The sequence below is a fragment of the Bactrocera oleae genome, chromosome 5 (assembly GCF_042242935.1).
Source record: "Bactrocera oleae isolate idBacOlea1 chromosome 5, idBacOlea1, whole genome shotgun sequence".
Lineage (NCBI taxonomy): Eukaryota > Metazoa > Arthropoda > Insecta > Diptera > Tephritidae > Bactrocera > Bactrocera oleae.
Window position 1 is genome coordinate 53,234,614 of NC_091539.1, and position 20,761 is coordinate 53,255,374.

Sequence of the window (20,761 nt, forward strand, 5' to 3'; positions counted from 1 at the left end):
TATTTTTTATCAAAAAAGTATACCCAAAAGAATTGATTGTGGCCCTGTAGCTCAGACTTATTCACAGCGAAATTTTTTCTTTGAGTATACCTCAGTTTCAATATTAGGCTAGCGTAACATACAATTCCAATCTGCAGATTTCAGTAGAAACTAAAAAAAATGTGGAAGACCTGTTGTCTTTGTTTACAAAGTAAATATAATTTTGGTTCACAAAGGATTATATCATGGCAAGTTAAAAATTCTTGAAATGAACCATTCTTATATGCCAACAATTATTGGATTGCTCAACACAAGTCAATCGAAATAAAAGTTTAAAACTCTTTTGAAGCTAAGTTTATTAACTATATGTACCCATATATGCTTATCACATAATTAGAAAACATATGATTAAATAAAAAAAACGCCGTAATACCACTTAGCTGGAGTCAATTGTTCCTAATTTATTTTTGCCTACAAAATAAACTCTCTCTTTGCCTCTAAACAGCGCCGACGCAAACAAAAATCACCAATTGCAATATCGATCTGCTGATTGGTTAAGGAATTTTAGCCAACCGAAAAGTGTTGAAAAGTCAAAACACTCTAAAAACAATTCGAACAAACGAAGAAGCAAATAAAGATTGCTCCGCATCGCACCGATCCTTCGCCACAGAGCACATTTCCTATGTTAATATAAATAGATACCCAAGGGTACACTTGTGTGTGCATGTTTGGCTGTATGCAACACAACATTTGAGAACGCAAACACTGCGATCATTGGTTTATGTAAATATCTTCTGGTGGAGATCGCTTAGTCGATTTAACGCAGCTGAAAAACAGCCGAGATGTGCGCATCGCAGCGTCTTTTAATCTGAATCTACAACAATAGTGCCGTTATTCTGTTATAACTCGTTGCACAGCACACATTGTGAATGCGGAAAGTGAAATCGGAAATTTCGTTACGCAAAACCGGACACTTGACACGGAACTTCCGGCACACGTAGACATATTTAATTATTACGCGCCGTAAACTAATCCCAGTTCTTACGGATTGTTTTTCTTGTGTTTCGTTTATATGTTTTTTCTTGCATCTTCTAAATTTATATCGTCGACAAGGTGTCAAACGAATGGCTCAACACTGTTGAAGCGCCATAGAAGCGATTCCATCAGTTCGCGCTTAACGTGGTGTGACTAGTTGAAAGTTTAATTGCGGTGCTAAAGAGGTGAACGCGCTAAAAACAAGAATGTCAAGATACAATTCGCAAGTCGGTAGCGCCACAACAATCATCGACACATCAACGGTGGTCGTGTGAAACGGGTGTGATGGATATGTTGGCTTTGTAGCGATTTCTACAAATTTGTGTTTGTAAGAAGTGTTATTTGATTGATCGCATTCGATTTCCTATAAAGATTAATTGCGATTGCTGAAATCTATTGCACGGCGCAAAGAAACCAAAAATACAAATTTTAGACAAATTGTGCGAAGTATTTCTAATACCAAAAAAAACAACAATAATAATAATAAATTGCCGCAAGTTCAACATACGCTGAATCAATTTTGCCGTTCTAAATAGTCGAGATAATTTGGGTTCACGAAACTTTTCAACACCTCTAGACATTTCGTCTGCAATAATCAACACCAAATAAATGTGTTCAACCACAAAATATATATATGAAAAGTAAACCAAATGCTGCGCAAAGTGTAATTGGCAAATTCCGTGTTCGACATTTTTATTGTGTTTTCTATGTGAAATGATTTACCCACAAATTCATTCTTTATACAGCTTCATTTGCACCCCAGACTTGCGAAGAGTAATCGAAATTTAGTTATAATTTGACAAGTGCGCGAAAAGCTAAGTGTGAAAATTATTCAAAGAAATCAATTGAAATGAAATCAAATTAGATTTATCAAAATCTGTATAAAACAATTGAGCTGCAGTTGATTGTTAAAAAGTGTAAGCGGACAAGTACAACCTGCTGTTGGTGTAAACCAATTTTTGTTGCGATTTACATTGGAAATTCTTAGCTTTGTTATGCATCAGGCTATTTATCGACGACCCGTTACGAATTTTATGGGACCTAACGAGTGTGCCACCGCTATGGTTTCTACAATGTCGTTTATGGATAACGGTGGTTTAAGTACCAATATTGCAGATTACGGTTGTTATACAACTGATTATTGGGCAACCCCGTACACCGGCGGGCTGAGCCCGATGAAACAGATTGAAGGTAATGCACGACACATAAGAAATATAAAAATTTGATTTAATAAACTGATTAAAATACTGTATTTTCTATACGAAAAAAAGATATTACCCAGGTTATTTAATCAATATGAGACAGTTGAAATCAAACGAGTAAAAACGCTTTACTTTAAAGTAATCTAAGCCTATGAATGACTGAAGGAAATTATACATAGCAATTATATCATTTACTAGAAGCGATGAGAAAATTATATCGATTGCCAATTTGCTTTTCCTTAACATAAAAATGTTTAAGCAAATCATATAAAACCGGTTTTAAAGTATTATATTTTACAAATCACAGTGCCATTTTTATACAAATTTTTTCCAACATTGACGCATTTCTTCATGTAATACGCATTAACTCTGTTTCTAGTTTCTGAAACGTCGATCCAATCTTTCACACTCAGATAATATTGCAATGATCAAGTAAAATCTTAAGTTTTATTTTAGAAAATAATTTATATTTTATAGGAGTCTAAAAACTTAGGTGCCCAATTTAAAGTTACGATATATATCCTGATAAACTAAGGCTTATACTTTTTTGAGATTATTACAAGTATAAATAGTATTTCAATATTAAAAGTGAACGAAGCACGAAGATGGGAACATATCTACATTTGAAAGAATATATATATATATATAATTGTATGCTTATTTGCCGTTTAATTCATTGTCATTGTTAACAGTTTTCTAATAGATACTAGAGGTGTCTCTTTGACAAAACTATTATTTTTTACTCACTGACTCTAGGTTCTATGTACAATAGTATCAGATTTTTCCTAATATTTAAAAAAAAATGTAATAAAACCAGAATAAATCCTAGAAAAATTTGAAAAAACAAGTTATTTTGAGTCAAAATAATAATTAAAATACTCATTAAGTGTTTCGAACAAATTCACAACCGGAAAAGCTTACTTTTACCATATTTATCCTAAAGGCGAATATTTGGCGGAATAACTGACAAAAAAGGTGTGTGACCTTAGACTTTTGATTGTGTTTCTATGGTAATCATCCTTTTCGCTCTCAAGCTCTACTTGCCGTAGTGTTTCTGAAAAGTAATAGTTTCAAAACTTTAAAGCGTTTTCACCAGAACTCACATTTTCCCTTCGTAACTTCAAAATTACTGCGCCGATCCATTTGAAATGTTAAGACACTATTTTTGTACATATTTTACGAGGCAAGGCCGAAGGGCTATTTTTAAATTTCGGCAAAAAATTTTCCTTCAAAACGCTTCAAAAAAATTAAAAAATTTGAAAAATCGCAAAATCGTCTCAACGTTATCTGGGAAAACTATTATTTAAGTAATGAACCTTGATTTTTTGATTTCGGTTGATTCAGCACCAAGTTATGAGGGCCACCGCAACCTTACTTTCTTCCGAAACCCGTTCGAATAATTGCTGCCGTTGTCCAATTTTTATACCCTGAACTTGATAAGTTAAATTTATTACGAAGTTTGTAACACCCAGGAGGAGACCCTCTAAAATTTATATGATATGTAAATGATCAGCATGACGAACTGAGTCGATTTAGCCATGTCCGTCTGTCTGTAAATATGCGCTCAACTAGTCCCTCAGTTTTTTGATATTGATCTGAAACTTTGCACACATCATTTTCTCTGCAAGAAACTGCTTATTTGTCGAAACCGACAATATCGGACCACTATAGCATATAGCTGCCATACAAACTAAACGATCGTAAACAAGTCCTTGTACGGAAAACTTTTTTAGTTGACGAGATATTTTCATGAAATTCGGCGTGGATTATTGTTTAAGGCAACTGTGCAAACATCGAAAAAATTGTTCAGATCGAATCAGTCAAGCATATAGCTGCCATACAAACTGACGGCTCAAAATCAAATTCTTGTATTTTTGAAGGGTATTAAAGCTTCGGTGCAACCGAAGTTAACATTTTTCTGGTTTAATAGTTCTTCGTAAAAACAATACAATACCATTGGTTTTGATAAAGAGATTTTAACTGTGTCGTCACAATAACATGAGTAATGCTCGACAACTCTCTTATTAACTACCGACAATCACCTTTCTATAAATGATATGTTATTTTTCTTTGAAATAAAAGTATTGGAATAAATACGCTATTTCACCACCATATTATCATTACACTACAATCATACAAAACATTTTTCATATCTACAAAGATAATCGAAAGAATATTGCGATCTTTAAAAACTTCTGTTGATGAATATATCCACATATTTACTCACTCACCAGATGCAAAAATATGCTACCACCGATAGACAATCAAAAATGTTATTTAAACGAATGGTGGCAATGGTGTCGACTTCAGCCCTTTTTGTTGTTGGAATTTCACTTTCGCTGCGCTACAATTAAATACATAAATCATTTTTTTAAAAATGTTTTGCAATGTTCAACATAAATTGCCAGCACCAGAGTGAATGTTTATGTTTACGTTTGTAATATATTTCCCTGATTTATAACACTTTAAGCGGTACGAACGTATAAAATTTAAAGGAGGCCGATCAAGCACACACACACACACACACAAACAAATTTGTATAGAGGCGAACTATAAAAGTATAATTTGGCATGTGTGATCTCGATTGTTAAAGAAGACATCAACATGTTGAATGTCTGATTTGTCGCCCATAAATACGACAAATTAGAGGCAGAAAACAAGTGACGCGAAGGTGGTACACTCTCAAGTTGTGCTACTCGTATAGTCATTCGTAGGTTTTTCATAGTTGACAGCAGTGCTACATGAGAAAGTGTTGCATCGAAATCGTGAAGGGGGATGCAGACGAATGAACGTGGTATATGATGAATTGGAGTGATTTTCGCAAATCTAATTATCGTATGGGGCACTCGTTTGTTTTCTGAGCAGCTATAGCTCTATATATATGTTTATATACATGTGCATACGTTTGTAGTCACTGAGCTACACCGTTGCGCAGAGTCAAGATGTGAAAGGCGACGATTGACACACTTGTGCCAAAGTTTTAGCTATGTTATGTGAAGTAACTTTATTTCCACATGTGGGTTGGTTCGGCGGATTATTTGAACATTTATTTAAACAAATGTGACGCTACATTTATTTCAGATATTGTGAATAAACACAATCAATCAAAATAGATCTGAAAACCCCGAAATTTACGATACACTTTTCAGTTAAAAAATAATGCATCGATGGAAAGTTTTCTAGGATATAGATATACATACTCGTATATAGATATGTATACATCTGTATGCATACATTTTCTTCTCGCACAGAGTTGCCTACTTTACAAGCACTTCGATACTCACTAAACAAATCTGTGTAAGTATAAAGTGGGAAAGCCCCACACGTTGACCTCTGTACCGTAACAGGTCGGCAAACCATTAATTGTCTCGCACGCGGCATTGGAATGTATTCGCCGATTGTCCTTATTTTAAATTGTTGCTAGCGCACGACGAGTACCTAAATAAGTATTTACATCGTCGTTACAACAGTTGGTTGTGTTTGCGACAATTTTGGGGTCATTTTGTCGCATTTAGTTGGCGTCGTTTTTCCCGATACTTTTATTTTTAAATCGAGATTAATGAATTCGAAAATCAATTAGCACTTGGCACAGCTAATTGTTTTTCTGTCAAACATAAAAAACAAATAATTTTCGTAGAGTCAAAAAGGGAAAACATGTATAAACATATATACAAGGTGCGTTCCAAAGTAAACAGTACAAAAGTAACTCTAGTGGCGCCATCTATATGTCGACTAGTGCGTTAGAATCTGCTATCCTTTATCGACTTCCAGTAAAAATTTCATGACATTTCATTTATTGGAACTGAAGTTATTCCGTTTTAAGTGTCAGTATGTTTTTGTCATCGCTGTGAAAATGAGCTTCGAACAAAGAGCCAAAATTAAATTTTGTTTAAAAATTGGTAAGACCTTTACCGAAACATTTCAATTGATGAAACAAGTTTATGGCGATGATTGCCTATCCCGTAGCAGAGTGCATGAGTGGTTTCAACGTTTTCAAAGTGGTCGTGAGGAGATAAATGAGAAATGAGCCGAAACCCAACAAAATCGCGCCTGGGAGAAGTCAAAAGTGAAGACAATGCTGATTTGTTTTTATGATTCCAAGGGTATTGTCTACAAAGAATTTGTTCCACCCGACCAAAACGTTAATGCGGTATTCTACCTTGGAGTTTTGAAGCGTTTGGTGGGCCGTTTTCGACGTGTTCGGCCCGAATATCGCGAAGATGGAAGTTGGCGTTTGTTGCACGAGAATGCGCCGTCTCATCGATCGACGCTTGTGGCCGATTATTTGACCAAAAATCACATTTTAACAATCAACCACTCCCGTATTCACCTGATATGGCACCGTGCGACTTCTACCTTTTCGGAAAAATGCATTTGCCGATTAAAGGAAAGCGTTATGCAGACGCGGAGGCCATTCAAAAGGCTTGCACCGGCCATACCGGGCAACGAGCTAAAACACTCGTTCGACTAGTTTTTGACCATGCAAAAAGCTGTATTAAAGCAGAAGAAGACTATTTTGAATAAAATTAATTGATTTTGCCGATAAAACCATTTGTTCTGTTTACTTTGGAACGCACCTTATATGTATAGATGTATACATACGTATTTTGTTTTCAATAACCTTGAAAGTACTTAGTAAAAGAAATCTGAAGATCTTAAAAAATATATCGATATCTACACAGCACAATAAAAAATAGAGATTGGCTCCCAAAGTACAAGAGCAAGCTGTAGGTTCCCGCCGGTATGAAGTGATGATGATTAAATGCTAAAAATTTTCTTCACATTTTGGTTTTTATCGCCGTTAGAAGAGATATTCTTCATATTCTAATATTCTCGATTAAATATACTTCTCAAAACACATTTGCAACATTTGCAATGGCTTCGAGTTATTAGTTATTGTATATTTAAAAATTTAATATTTAAATTTTTAAGTAAGCAATGGTTTTCATATTGGCACCTTTTGTTCCTTATTCTTCAACTCACGGAATTTAACATAGATTGAGTTGAGAAGGAAGGCGAAGTTAGTTTACAAAGAGATAGGATAAGTATCTGAAATTATAATATAATTATAATAATTATAACAGATAAGATATGGGATATCCATAGTGGGATCAAAGACTCTACCTCGGCATAAGAGAATTTACACTAATTGAATATCTTGCCACAAAGTATTTATAGACACTATAGATTACAAAATGTTTGCTCTCTTTTATATTCAAAGATTGCTTAAATTGTTAAAAAAAAAAATCAGTTCTTAGTTACATTGAGCTTAATTAAATCCACCCCAACAATTCAGTAAATTAATAATAAAAATTAAAATATTTTCTATTCGAAACCAGCCTGCATACAAACCGCTGGCAAAGATCGCAGTTCATATAAGCCACTCGAGCACGTCGATGCCAAGATGACAGATTTAGAGACGCAGAGCAATAACAGCAGTGGTGGGAATAGTATTAGCAGCAACACAGGCAGCAGTTGTTCAGATAGCAGCAACAACAATACTAGCTATAGCAACAGTGATGAAACTGGCAACAACAGTATTACAACACAGGGCAAAAAATATAAGAGCAACAAAAAGGAGGCGACAACAAATAACAACAACAACAATAACAGCAAAAGTGTAAGTGTCCACTAAGCTATAACAATGTGTGAAACGATCAACAAGTAAGTTTTCAATTTCTATCAAAAACAGGAAGAACCAATGCATCCCACGCTGGCACAGGCCGTGGTCGTGCTGGAAACGAAGGCATTGTGGGATAAATTCCATGAGCAAGGCACTGAGATGATTGTCACAAAGACAGGTCGACGTATGTTTCCAACATTTCAGGTGCGCATCGGTGGGCTGGATCCGCAAGCGACCTATATAATGATGATGGACTTTGTGCCAGTCGATGACAAACGCTATCGCTATGCATTCCACAAGTGAGTATCACGTGAGAAACCTGAAAAAGGCCGTTGTAAAAACAAAACCAGCATAAATGCTAATAATTAATATTTATTTAATTTAATTACAGTTCAAGTTGGGTAGTCGCTGGCAAAGCGGACCCCATCTCCCCGCCACGCATACACGTGCACCCCGATTCACCAGCACCAGGTGCCAATTGGATGAAGCAAATCATTTTATTTGACAAACTCAAATTGACCAATAATCAATTGGACGAAAATGGACATGTAAGTGGCAAACTACAATATATACAAACATACATTCGCATGTAAATTTGTTAATATTTCTTGAGAAGGCTTGAAAGATTTATACGCCTGCTGTTGCATGAACGGCCACGAATTTAATGGCTGACAGCCATTTGTTTTCCGCATAGTTGAAGCTTGGTGAACTGGAATTTCCAACAAACACATATTCGTACTAACAAATTTTGCACACCATTCCGCGAAAACAAATAAACACGCTAAAAATGTGCGAAGAGAATACGAAAATAAATTTGTTTGTAATTGAAATAAAAATCGTTTAGGAAAATTAGTGAAGTCGATAGATGTTGTTTGATTGTTTTGCGCGCAAGTGCGCTTTGGGTGCTGAAAGCTAAATAGTTTATTGATTTATTTTTAACACTCTCAATTTGTATTTATTTGAGTCCAAATTTTTTCCATTATATTTATACTTCTCTCTCTCTCTTTATTGCTATTTAATATTTTACGATAAAGTCACGATTTTTATTAAATTTGTGCATATAATAATATTATAGATTTTTTTGTTCTTACGCTTTTAATTTTCAGAGAGAGATAGACCTATTTGAAATAGGTATATGGTAAATCTTCGTAGTTCTAGTCTTAATGCAACGATAGGAATCGGAAAAGATCTAGTAATAACCCCGCCTACTTTCCTTATAAAGTTTTTGCTTAGAACTGATAAAAATAGGTTAAATTTCATCTCAAAATATACTTGTTACAATGATAAATAATTGGCCAAAAAAGGAAAATAAGATTAAAAAAATGGTTTTAATTTCTCTCTTCTCTCTTCTTTAAAATTTAAACTTATGGCAGCGATGCTTTGTTCGTGGTCTCCATCGAAGGAGAAGTCACCGTATACAGCATCCAATCGCTCTTCAATTTCTCTTCCAAAAACATGAATCGCATTACCATCGTTATTTTGTCATTTCTTGACGCAACCAGGCGATGAGGCTAAATATTTAATCAATTCCCTCATACACCTTAGCCCTTCTACTTCTCATAAAACAATATGTCTATAAAGATATGGAAACAAAACACATAGTTCATTAGCTCTATAAACCGAATTTGAGCCCGGCCCATTCCTCTCGTTGAATTTAAAAAGTATACTTAATGAAAGTTATAAAATTAAATGAACAGTGTGATCTTAAACCAAATGGATAAAATCGGTTCCCATTTTCACCTAAGTAATTCAAGTCCAATAAATTTGATGATGTCTTTCCGATTAACTTTAAGAAGGATCTCTCAACTAATAAGTTGGCTAAATATTAGTAAATAAAACTTAGTTGCTGTCGTTCTTAACATTAGGTCACAACCGGTCTATAAATTTGCCTCAAACTAATAGGTATATAATTTCATAGCACTCAAACATTTTAAGACTTAATAATTTTAATAATTAGATCTTATTTCATTTAATTTTAGATAATATTAAATTCCATGCACAGATACCAGCCACGTTTTCATATCGTTTACCTGCCACCGAAAAATAATTCATTGGATGAGAATGAGCATTCGAGTCATTTCCGCACATTCATCTTCCCGGAGACATCATTTACCGCCGTCACCGCCTATCAAAATCAATGTGTAAGTCTAAAATTATTGTTTGTGTATGAAATATAAGCAACAAACTCATTAAAAAGTGCGGAAATCTCATATTCCTGAAGAGAAGCTTTTAGAAGTATGGTCAAAAAGTCTAAATGAATATTGATAGCTCTAGTATTGAAATGATCATCTAATTTTAGTTCGTCATCGAAATAAATTCAATCAATGCCACAAAATTCGAGCAGATTCTGAAGCTAAGTAGTTTTGTGTGATTCTATTACGCTTATATTTCTTTCTATGTAGAATACGAGAAAATATTTCCATCAAATTTGCAGCCTATTCAAAAATATTTGAATTCCTTCAAATACTCAAATTTTACATTCGTATGTCTGCATACTTTTACGCGCTACAAGGCGCAATCGGAAGCCATTGACAACATATGTTTTAGCCATTTATACAATTATTATACCTATTTCTACATGTTGTTGCTTTTTGCTTATTTATTTTTTTTACATTAGGCTTACTTATTGCGCGGAATAATTTATTGCAATCATTATTTCGATAATTTAAAATACACACATTTGTCTAGCTTGTATACACCACTCAAGTTTATTGTATGTATGTATGTATGTATAAACGATTAGAAATTCTTAAGACAACCAATCACTCGTTCACATTTTGGCAACGTTTGCGTTTATATGCATTTTGAAATGAAAAACAAGAAAAAACATTAAATTCGTTTGACCGAAGTTACCATGCAAGAACTCTATTTTGATCGGTCAGTTTGTATGGCAGCTATATGCTATATATCGTCCGATTTCAACGGTACTGACAAATGAGCACTTTCTTGGGGAGAAAAGGGCGTGTGTAAAATTTCAGACCAGTATCTCAAAAAATTTTGAGATTAAGGAAAAAGGGATCGAATTTATCCCGTTAAAGCTCTATAATACCTGCATTTGACTGTAAAACAAAACTGTTATATTGGCTTTTGAATACAAAATGGCACATGGCAATGGTACATTAATTTTTCGCAAAATGGCAGACATGTAAGTCTTTTTTCCGAAAAAATCAGCAGTAAATTGTTTAAAGAAAAAACATATATTACGACAATAGCAAAGAGCTCTGTGATCTATTGTAAAAATTTCAAGTGAATATGGATAGTCTCCGAGAACCGTTGTCGCGCGATTTGAGAATTGCAGTTTGTCTGAAGCTAACTGACTCCAACGCTTCGACACTACAACGGAATAGACAGGGAACATACTTTTATCTATTTTAAAAATGGTATAATGTTTTTAGAAGCGTAAGTGTACTTTAAGCCAAAAAGTTGCGGGTAGTAATTTTAAAGGTTCATTTCAAAATTTGAATCTCGAGAATAGACAAGTTTGAATATTTCCTTTTTTAAGGTTTTCTCTACCATATCAGAGAGCTTTCCAGCTCATTTTCGTGCTGGTAAACCAAATCCTAATGAATCTAACATCATGTCAGTTAATCCTTTCCAAGTATGAAGTTTTTATTATTAATTCTTATTGAAATCATACTAGAATTAACAGTTTTGAGGATTTTATGTTTTCAAATTTTAAATTTTTAAACTTCGCTCCAAAAAATTTTGAATTGATAAATCGTTACGCCTTTAAACAGCCATTTTTGACATCGTTTTCTAGTCGTTTAGCCGTTTTCACCTATGTCGGATGGCAGCAAGATACACACCAACCATCCAACTTAGCTATAGTAAGGCCAGTGCCGTGCCAGCGCATTTTTAATTTAAAATGTTTCATAAAAATCGTTAGCGGAAATAGTCAAAACTTAGGGAAATAGTCAAAACTTCCGTCTACTCTATTCTCATGATTGCCCCACTAATTACGGTGTGAGTACTGTACTTGCAGATTTACCCCTGCGGGCAGGGGATAGAATATGCCCGCGGCAAGGCATGCCTGTCGTAAAAGGCGACTAAAAGCCAATATGCACTATGACTGTTATTATATTCTTTGCCCAGTAATATCAGCATAGTATATGGAGTGATAGTGCTATAATACTCAGCTTGAACTGATATTAGAAACACTTTAAATGAAAAAGCGAATAAAAAGACATTTGAAGTACAAGCGACAAATGTCACCAGTCATTTGAGTAATGGGTAGCTCAACTGGCAGTAGTTTAGGCTACGCAGTCTGACCGGAGACTATCCGGTACCACGGGGAGCAGAAAGCCCTTGGACTTCTGTTCAATCTGCTCATTGGGTTCGGCCCTTTGGGGAGTATCGTGGTGGCTGTGGTTTAAACCTAAATGCTGGAAGAACTGAATTTTCAGTTCGAAAAAAGAAGTTACACAAGTAACTGGGTGCCGTACCCGAAAACGGAAGAGGTTTTAGGTCGGCCTCGAATCATACCAAGATGGTAGTGTGGACCCAGACACACTGCCACTGGTATCCAAATAAATACTTGCATAAGCTCGTATTGTTTGGGGCGCTGATCAACGCATTGTATTGATCCGTTGTGTTTTGAACACCGTGAGGTAAGGCCGTCGCCGGCAGATACTCACGTAAATCTACAACGAAAGTTGTACTTGCAGATTAAACATTTACTTGTACAGAATATGATCATTCCAACAATTTTAAAAAAGTTTAACATTTATTAGAGAAATATACTCCTTTGAAGGAAAAAAAATATTAAAAAACCCCAACGAACTAGTTAAGCGTTTGAATTTCAATCAATATTCTGATAATGATATGAAAAAGAAGTTTATTATACTAATTGTTCACACACTTTAAAGGCACACTGTATTCTTTTCAATACATTTCAGGTTACTAAATTGAAAATTGTCAGTAATCCGTTCGCCAAAGGTTTTCGAGATGATGGAACTAATGATGTGTAAGTACCTGATTTATTTAAACATAAAATATGTTAAAACTAAGTGTCAACAGGCAGTTTTAAAGATATACATACATATGTATGAATACAAGAGATGTAGAGTAAAATACTTGTAATCTTGCATACATAAAACGCAGAAATTATGAGATTGATGTTGCGTTATGTGTGTAAATATGTAATCGGGAACATTTATATCATTTGAGCACATAATTTTCTTGCAATAAAACATTGTTTATGATATGATTTTGTTTTGTGTTGATAACTTGACCTAATTACATATTTAATACGAGAATGAACCGCGACGTAACATCAGACACAATGACGACGTCGGGCAAGGCATCATCGAAAAGGGCATCATGCAACATGTTCTTTAGCACTGTGCGCCATCATACAGTTACATAAGCATTTGAGCTATGTTGATGAGAAGGGCGTGTGCGGCAATGTAAATAAAACACTGAGATCTAAATCAAACAAATCATTTTCAAAATCAGACTCATCATATTTTAATTGTTGCCTGCTTTTTTTTATAAATATCTATGTATATGTATGTGTAAACAAGCCTTAAGTAATTCTAAGAAATGCAGAGCAATTTTTTTTTTTTGTAGTAAAAAAAAAAGCGTATGTATATCCAAACACTTATACAAAGTTCAAGAAAAATATGCATTCGCTCGGTTTAGAAGCAGAATTTTGTATTTTGCGGTATGTATGTATGGGCAGCGCAGGGATTGTAACATTTTTTGAGGACAAATATAAACAAATTTTCAAATTTCAATTGATAGCGGCAGGGTGTGTGTGAGATGAAATAGCGGCAGAGAGAAGTTGATTGATAGAGGTTAAAATTGGGGTACTTGGCTCGGAAGTAAACAATAAGATAACAATACGCAATTCTTTTATTTTATTCAAATTTCTTCAAAAAAAAATTATTTGAGTAGAATATTTATTCGATAAAGAATAGCAATTTGTATACAAAACAAGCGTTTGACCCATAAAATATAAATCCAAAAATTATTAATAAAAAAAACGCGCAAAATTCAATAAAAATAATAATTTATCATACAAACGTAATATACTGAAAATAAATATTTGTTAAAAGCATTCTACCTATGTACGCATGTATTTGTATGTGATTAATACTTATGGCATAAACAATTTTTTTGCGCATGATTTTTTCGGTAACTTTGCCATTATTTACACCAAATTGTATTATTGTATTTTTATGCGACAGCACTGCTGACCCTATGGGTATGTCTCAGATGAGCCGAGAAAGCCAAGCTAGAATGAAGCACCACAATGCCCAACATCATCACCACCACCAGCAGCAACAACAGCAACACATTCAGCAACAACAATTGAAGGCCAACAGCAAGGATGTAAATTTAGGTAATACAACATTATAAATAATAATTTTATTAACACAATTTAAGAATTGGCTTACATTAGGGTGAAGCAGATTTCTACTACTTTGGTTAGGATTTTATTTTTTGTTTATATGTGAGAAATTAAGCAAATGCTGAGGTTAAAAAGAAAGGTTTCATTAAGAAAAAGTAGACAACTAACCAACAATTATGCTGTGAAAAGTACTTTACGATATTTACTACAAGTATATCTTTTAAATTTACATAAAGATATCAAGGCCTCTAAAAACTTAAGTCGGATGTATTCAAATCTGATCAAATATTACCCGGACTAGTTCATTTAAGCTGTGCGGGCAAACCGAATTTGTCTTTCCTTAGATTAGTACAACCTTTTTTTTTGTGTTCCTGTGAAGTTTGATCTCCATATGTCCATATGTCAATTAGTGTGTGTTTGGCAGCTGTTTGTTTACGACGCGATTAGTTTGTGTCGAACCCTAGTATTTGAGTGACAGTTTAAGTTAAGATCCTGAACTTGCCGATTTAGCTCATGCGAGTCGTCCACTCACCTCTGATAATGACGATAACCTCGAAGAAGTCAAATTACTTGAAAATCGTCATGTTGGCATCAGAGAGATAACAGAGGATCTCAACATCTATTATGGATCGACGCAACCATTTATGTTAATATTTTGAGTATAAAGCGTGTCAATGCTTGACAACGTGGCAAAGGACTCTACATTCATCAATCGCATAATCGTCGGTTTACGTGAATCGTGAGGTTATGAATATGACGTCGAAAGTATCCAAAATTCTAGCAAAAGACGCTCCAAAAATGAACCAAATTCAAAAAAAGCCAAAATTCGCAGAAAACATTCCCGCCGAGGCTTATTACAAGTGAATCGAAAATGGGATTAAGCGTTGGCACGCTTGTATTGGCTCAGGAACACTATTTTGAAGGCGATAATAAAAAAATTTATTAAAATACGTATTCAATTTTCAAAAATTTGCTCAGATCCATCAAATTGTATGCTGCACAGTTTACAACTAATTTAATAATAGAAATAAATCTGGTTCAAATTATGATTATAAGTACTTTTTACAGACTTAAACATCATTATTGACATATATATGTAAGTCCTTAAGATTTCCATATTTCTTTGAAATGAATTGAGCCCCTCAAAATATTGTATGATAAGGGTTAATGAACTATTTTAGTACTGTCTGTTGGAAAATTTTGAAATTAAGTAAAACTTTGACATATACAAAGATACCTTTCTGTAGCCATTAAAAATTAATATATAGTGTTTCGTAATTAAAAAAACAACAGCGATATTTAAAATAATAAATATTTTTATTGTCATTAACACCAAAACCGCTCCACCCTAGAGTAAAAAATATAATAACAGAGTGTACATTACTTATATGCGCGCATTTTTTGTAAAATATTTCTGCCCATATAGTATTAAATGAGTATATTCCCCCCTTACAGTAAAGCACTCTCAACGACTATTCGTAAATCTATCAACACTTGCATTTAACACAATTCATAATTAATTTTTCCCTCCACATGTTGCGCCACTTCTCCCAATCTTCTACTTGCAGCAGTGGCTGAATTGGAAAACCAACAGAACGCATTGATCTCCGCACATGTGATTCAACCAGTAACCGATTCGGGCAGCGCCCCAATCGGGGCCAATACATCACCCGAATTGCTGAGCTACCAACAATGCCTGTCCAGTGGCGTCAGCAGCAGCAGCGCCAGCGGTCATATGAGCAACGGTTTAATGCCACCAACAAATGGAGGTGGTCACCATCTTCACAATCATCATCACCATCATAATCACGGTCAGCACAGCATCTCACCGAAGCTGGATCATGCTGGCACGGGCGCAGGCACCAATACTACCACCTCCGCTGGTGTTAGTCCTTATACACATGCCACAGTGGCCGCTCACAATGGCGCTGGCAGTGCGTCCAATGCTGGCGGTCTCATGTCAACACATACACATGCCGCCCACACACATCACACACACTTAAATATGAATCTCAGCGCCGCTCAGAGCCAGATGATGTCGACCACGGTGACGCAGTCGCATGTGCCACACTCCCAGGTGATGGCCGCAAATATTTACTCAACGATTGCACAGCCATATGCAAGTGAGAACAGTAATTTCGGTGCAATCTATCACCATCAGCACTACCACAGCGGTTATGGGAATCCCTACGACAAGCTGAAGGTGACGGGTCACATGCGTCAGTCGCCTGCCACAACGGCTGGCAGCCCAACAGCGATGGCCACGGCGGCGGCAAACGCCTATGGCATCAGTAGCTATCAGTCGTTTTATGGTTCACCGCATCAAATGATGCGCCCCAATGGCTATATTGACTTGGTGCCTAGATAAATATTTTGCTCTGCGCCATATAGAGTAATTTCAAACCAGTGAAATGTTGCAATAATTGAAAAGTCAAATATTTTATTTTTATACTAAGTGCAATTTAATGAGATTAATTAGTAATATGTTTATATGTAATAAGTTTTGCTCAGATGCAAACCAAAGTATTACTTTGTTGAATTTATGTATTCAAATTGGGCATATTTTTTCCACAGTATCGTAAGTAGTTAATCCACTTCAAATCGCGCAAATCGCGCAAATTCAGCAATTTTATGTTTATGAAATTAGTTAATTTATTTTAATTATATGTTTATCAAATTTATAATTTAATTTTAGTTATATTACCGAGGTATTAAATTTTTGCCATATGCGTAGTGATTTAAGGCATCAACACTTTAATTGTAAATATCATATTTAAATCAATTACGGAAATGTAAAAATAAATAAATATTCTACTATACACATACATATATCTATACAAACATAAATTAATTGATTATTCATTTTTCCACTTGTGGGTAATAAGGGGTTATTGGCAAGTAGAGACTACTTTCGAAAAGTCTCCGCCATTTTGCAAAAATACATTTTTACTTGTCACACTGTAAAAGTCCTTGGCTTTCTTTTAAAACTCAGCATTTATTGTTAATCATTTAATATTAAAATTTTAACTTTTCTTGATTGTTCTCCACAAAATTTTTACAATTAAAAATAATTCAATTGAAAATAAAATAGTCCTGAAATAGATTTAACTTTTTTCAAGCTTACGTCATTGTACATTCGGACAATATCTTCTAGTGAAGAATTTGGTTTTTTTTTTGTTTCATCCACCGAGAAGACCGGAAGCCGGCAGCAGTGGAGGACTTTTTTTAACGCCGTCGGAGACTCTTGTAACTCGAAAGATTTTTAATTTTTTTACTGATTTTTAATTTAAAAAAAACGCCTGTTTTGAAGGCTTTTACACAAGGTGTGTGCTATTAAGTTAAAATATGCGAACAGAGGCCATTAGAGAACGACTTAGGACATTGCTAAACGACGGTTGGATGGAACAAGTTTTTCCCAAAATGTTTCAACGAAGAAAAGTCTTTCTCATAATCTAACTGAGATAAAATTAAGACATATTCTCAAATTAGTCGAGAAAAGCACCGGTCAAAAGGAAGAATTGCCTCTCGCTACTTGGTGCTAGTCAGAGATTTGGTTGAGATATTGCGCCTAATGGAAGCTATCCACAAAGTTTTTAAGCCGTACCAGATTAAATAACCAATTTTAGGAAAATATTAGAATTGAAATAAATTTGGTTGGCTGGTATTGCCTACTGAGTGAAGAAAGCTGCACGATTTTCTATAATTTGACATTTTTCATCGGTCCAGATTCGACTCACGATGCTCAGAATGACCATCATCATTTTTTCTAGCTATGCTGCGGCTGTCAACAATCGTAAATATTACTCGTATATGGAGATTCTCGACACTCACAAGGTGAGATCTTTTTAAGTTGAGGTTTGTTGGGAAACTACAATAAATAATTGATTTTAAAAAGTCATCGGTGAAATAGAATCTTATTGATATGTAAAATTATTATTGACAATTCATTCCAATCATCAAAACCATTAGTTTATGAGAAATTTGTTTAATAAGAACAGCACGTCTTAACAATTATGTTCAATTTATTATCGTTTCATCCAGCATTAGTTTTCGAAATATAATTCTTAAGAATTTTATTTTAACGACAATTCAATGAAAATTTTAAATTCCTAAGAGATACCACCATCTTGTTTTAGAAGAAATATAAACCTGCCTTCATACATATATATTACTAAAAATGGCTGAATAAGCAATCACTATTGGTGCTTTGCATTTGAAGCAACGAAAATTTTTTAAACGCAGCTAAATTTATGGCTATTTTCATTACAAAGTTTACCTTTTCCCAATTGTTTATAATTATAATGAAAGAAACACAGACATAAAATCCGTATTGGCTGGGCTGCAGGTGCGCCATGTGCAACAATTACATACGATTAAAGGTATTCATAATGGATTCTGGTGAATAATACCAAATACCAAAAAACATACGAAATTTTTTCCAAAAAAAAAAAAGAAGCGAGTTGTATTAGGCAGACGGTAAATGCGGAAGATAAACAAATGTTTACCTACGATATGTAGGAAGTAGTATAATTAAATGGTGTCTTATGGAAAGCGAAAAAAAGAGATTGTATATTCAGATACAAATGTATGTATGTATGTAAACATTAAATGGATGTGTGTATGTAGTTTGTAGATATTTATGTTTACACTTGAGCATGTGGCCTGGGGTACTCATGATAAGAAAAGTGCTATTGAATAAGTCACGGAAAAATATTAATTTCTGTGTCACGCTCTCTAATAATCCCAACTTAATAATTGAAATTATAAGGAATTTTTCGTAAATTTACTTTATATGATTTTCTAAATTTCTATGTCAGACGTCATAACTAAGAATAATTTAAAAAATAAAATTGAAGAATCCTTTAGAGATACTATGAGACAGTTTAATTGATAGAGAGTTATTCCTCTGTGAAACTTGGAGCTGATAAACTACTTGGAAAGCAACAAAATTTTAGTAGATTTTAAAAATGTATTGATAGTTTCCTAGAACAAAAAGATGGACATATCTTTAAGGTGGGTAGTCTGAAAAATAACAAAGCGTTTCTTAATTAAGGCCTGTGGAAACTCCTTGGTTTTTCGGAAATTTTGAGCACATACATACATACTTGTTACAACAGTAATACGTAATTGTAAATAAATTTATTATGCATGAATTTAGTATTTTTATACTCTCGCAACTTGTTACTACAGAGTATAATAGTTTTGTTCATCTAACGGTTGTTTGTAACACCTAAAACTAATCGAGTTAGATATAGGGTTATATATATATAAATGATCAGGATGAAGAGACGAGTTGAAATCCGGGTAACTGTCTGTCCGTCTGTCCGTCCGTGCAAGCTCTAACTTGAGTAAAAATTGAGATATCTTCATGAAACTTGGTACACATGTTTCTTGGTACCGTAAGACGGTTGGTATTGCAGATGGGCGTAATCAGACCACTATCACGCCCACAAAACGCCATTAATCAAAAACAAATAAATTGCCATAACTAAGCTCCGCAATAAGATACAAGACTGTTATTTGGTACAAAGGATCACATTAGGGAGGGGCATCTGCAGTTAAAAAATTTGGTAAAAAGTGTGCGTGTTCCCGCCCCTAATAAGTTTAATGTGCATATCTCCTAAACCGCTAAAGTTATAATAACCAAATTCACTGGGAGCAAATGTTTTAGCACCTCTACTGACGATGTGAAAATGGGTGAAATCGGATGACAAGCCCGCCCACTCCCCATATAACGGTACTGTTAAACAAGTAAGAATGAGCTAAGTTCGGGTGTAACCGAACATTTTAAACTCTTGCAACTTGCAAAGATCAAAGTAGGGAAAATACATTCAGATATAGCAAAACTTTATATTAAACTAATTGCTAAAATGCTAATTTCAGCTGTACCGAAGCACTAACACCCTTCACGGGGTATCTTTTTGTTTACATTTAACCAATTCTCTAATCTTTGCTTACATTTGGGATTCTTTTGTTTACATTTTATGGGATCGATGCCCCTTTGTTTACATTTTATGAAGTCAATGACCCCTTTGTTTACATCATGAGGTCAATGACCTTATTGTTTACGTTTTTCCAAGGTCAATAACCCCTTTGTTTATATTTTATGAGGTCAATGAACCTTTTGTTTACATTTAGCCAAGTCCACAACTTATATTCGATCTAGCGAAGTCCACAACCATTTGTTTACATTTAGCGAAGTCAACAACCTTTGTTTATATTTAGGGTCAGTGACCCATTTGTTTACATTTTATGGGTTCAATGACCCTTTTGTTTACATTAGGAGGTCAATGACCTTATTGTTTACATTTTTCCAAGGTCAATGACCCATTTGTTTACATTTTATGAGGTCAATGAACTTTTTATTTACATTTAGCCAAGCCCACAACCTATTTTAGATTTAGCGAAGTCAACAACCTTTGTTAACAATTGCCCTTTGTTTACATTTTATGGAGTCAATGACACCTTTGTAAATTGGTCCAATCGGACTCTGTAGCAATCTGTTATTGTTGTTGTTTTAAGTTAAAGCTTAGGTGAAATATGTTTATTTATTAAAATCAACGAAGAACG

General features: G+C 34.4%; 1 protein-coding gene across 2 annotated transcripts; it reads left to right on the plus strand.

Annotated features, from left to right (window-relative positions):
- The first annotated feature begins 787 nt into the window (after nucleotides 1-787).
- On the plus strand, nucleotides 788-16,984 carry org-1 (optomotor-blind-related-gene-1). 2 transcript variants are annotated; one of them, XM_070109932.1, is made up of 8 exons: nucleotides 788-2,205; nucleotides 7,556-7,836; nucleotides 7,909-8,138; nucleotides 8,231-8,387; nucleotides 9,819-9,980; nucleotides 12,735-12,802; nucleotides 14,028-14,182; nucleotides 15,763-16,984. In XM_070109932.1, exons 1-8 carry the CDS (start codon nucleotides 2,010-2,012, stop codon nucleotides 16,557-16,559), a joined length of 2,046 nt encoding a protein of 681 aa, XP_069966033.1. In that variant the 5' UTR covers nucleotides 788-2,009; the 3' UTR covers nucleotides 16,560-16,984. The 2 variants fall into 2 exon arrangements, with proteins under 2 accessions (XP_069966033.1, XP_014098825.3); XM_014243350.3 differs by having other exon boundaries at nucleotides 15,760-16,982.
- Nucleotides 16,985-20,761: the final 3,777 nt, after the last annotated feature.

What these genes read in the sequence shown, in the direction of transcription:
- org-1 (XM_014243350.3), top strand. Translation starts at nt 2,010, where the DNA reads ATGCATCAGGCTATTTATCGACGACCCGTTACGAATTTTATGGGACCT. An exon ending in CCGCCTATCAAAATCAATGT is followed by an intron (nt 9,981 to 12,734) that starts GTAAGTCTAAAA and finishes AATACATTTCAG; the next exon opens with GTTACTAAATTGAAAATTGT. An exon ending in GATGATGGAACTAATGATGT is followed by an intron (nt 12,803 to 14,027) that starts GTAAGTACCTGA and finishes TTTATGCGACAG; the next exon opens with CACTGCTGACCCTATGGGTA.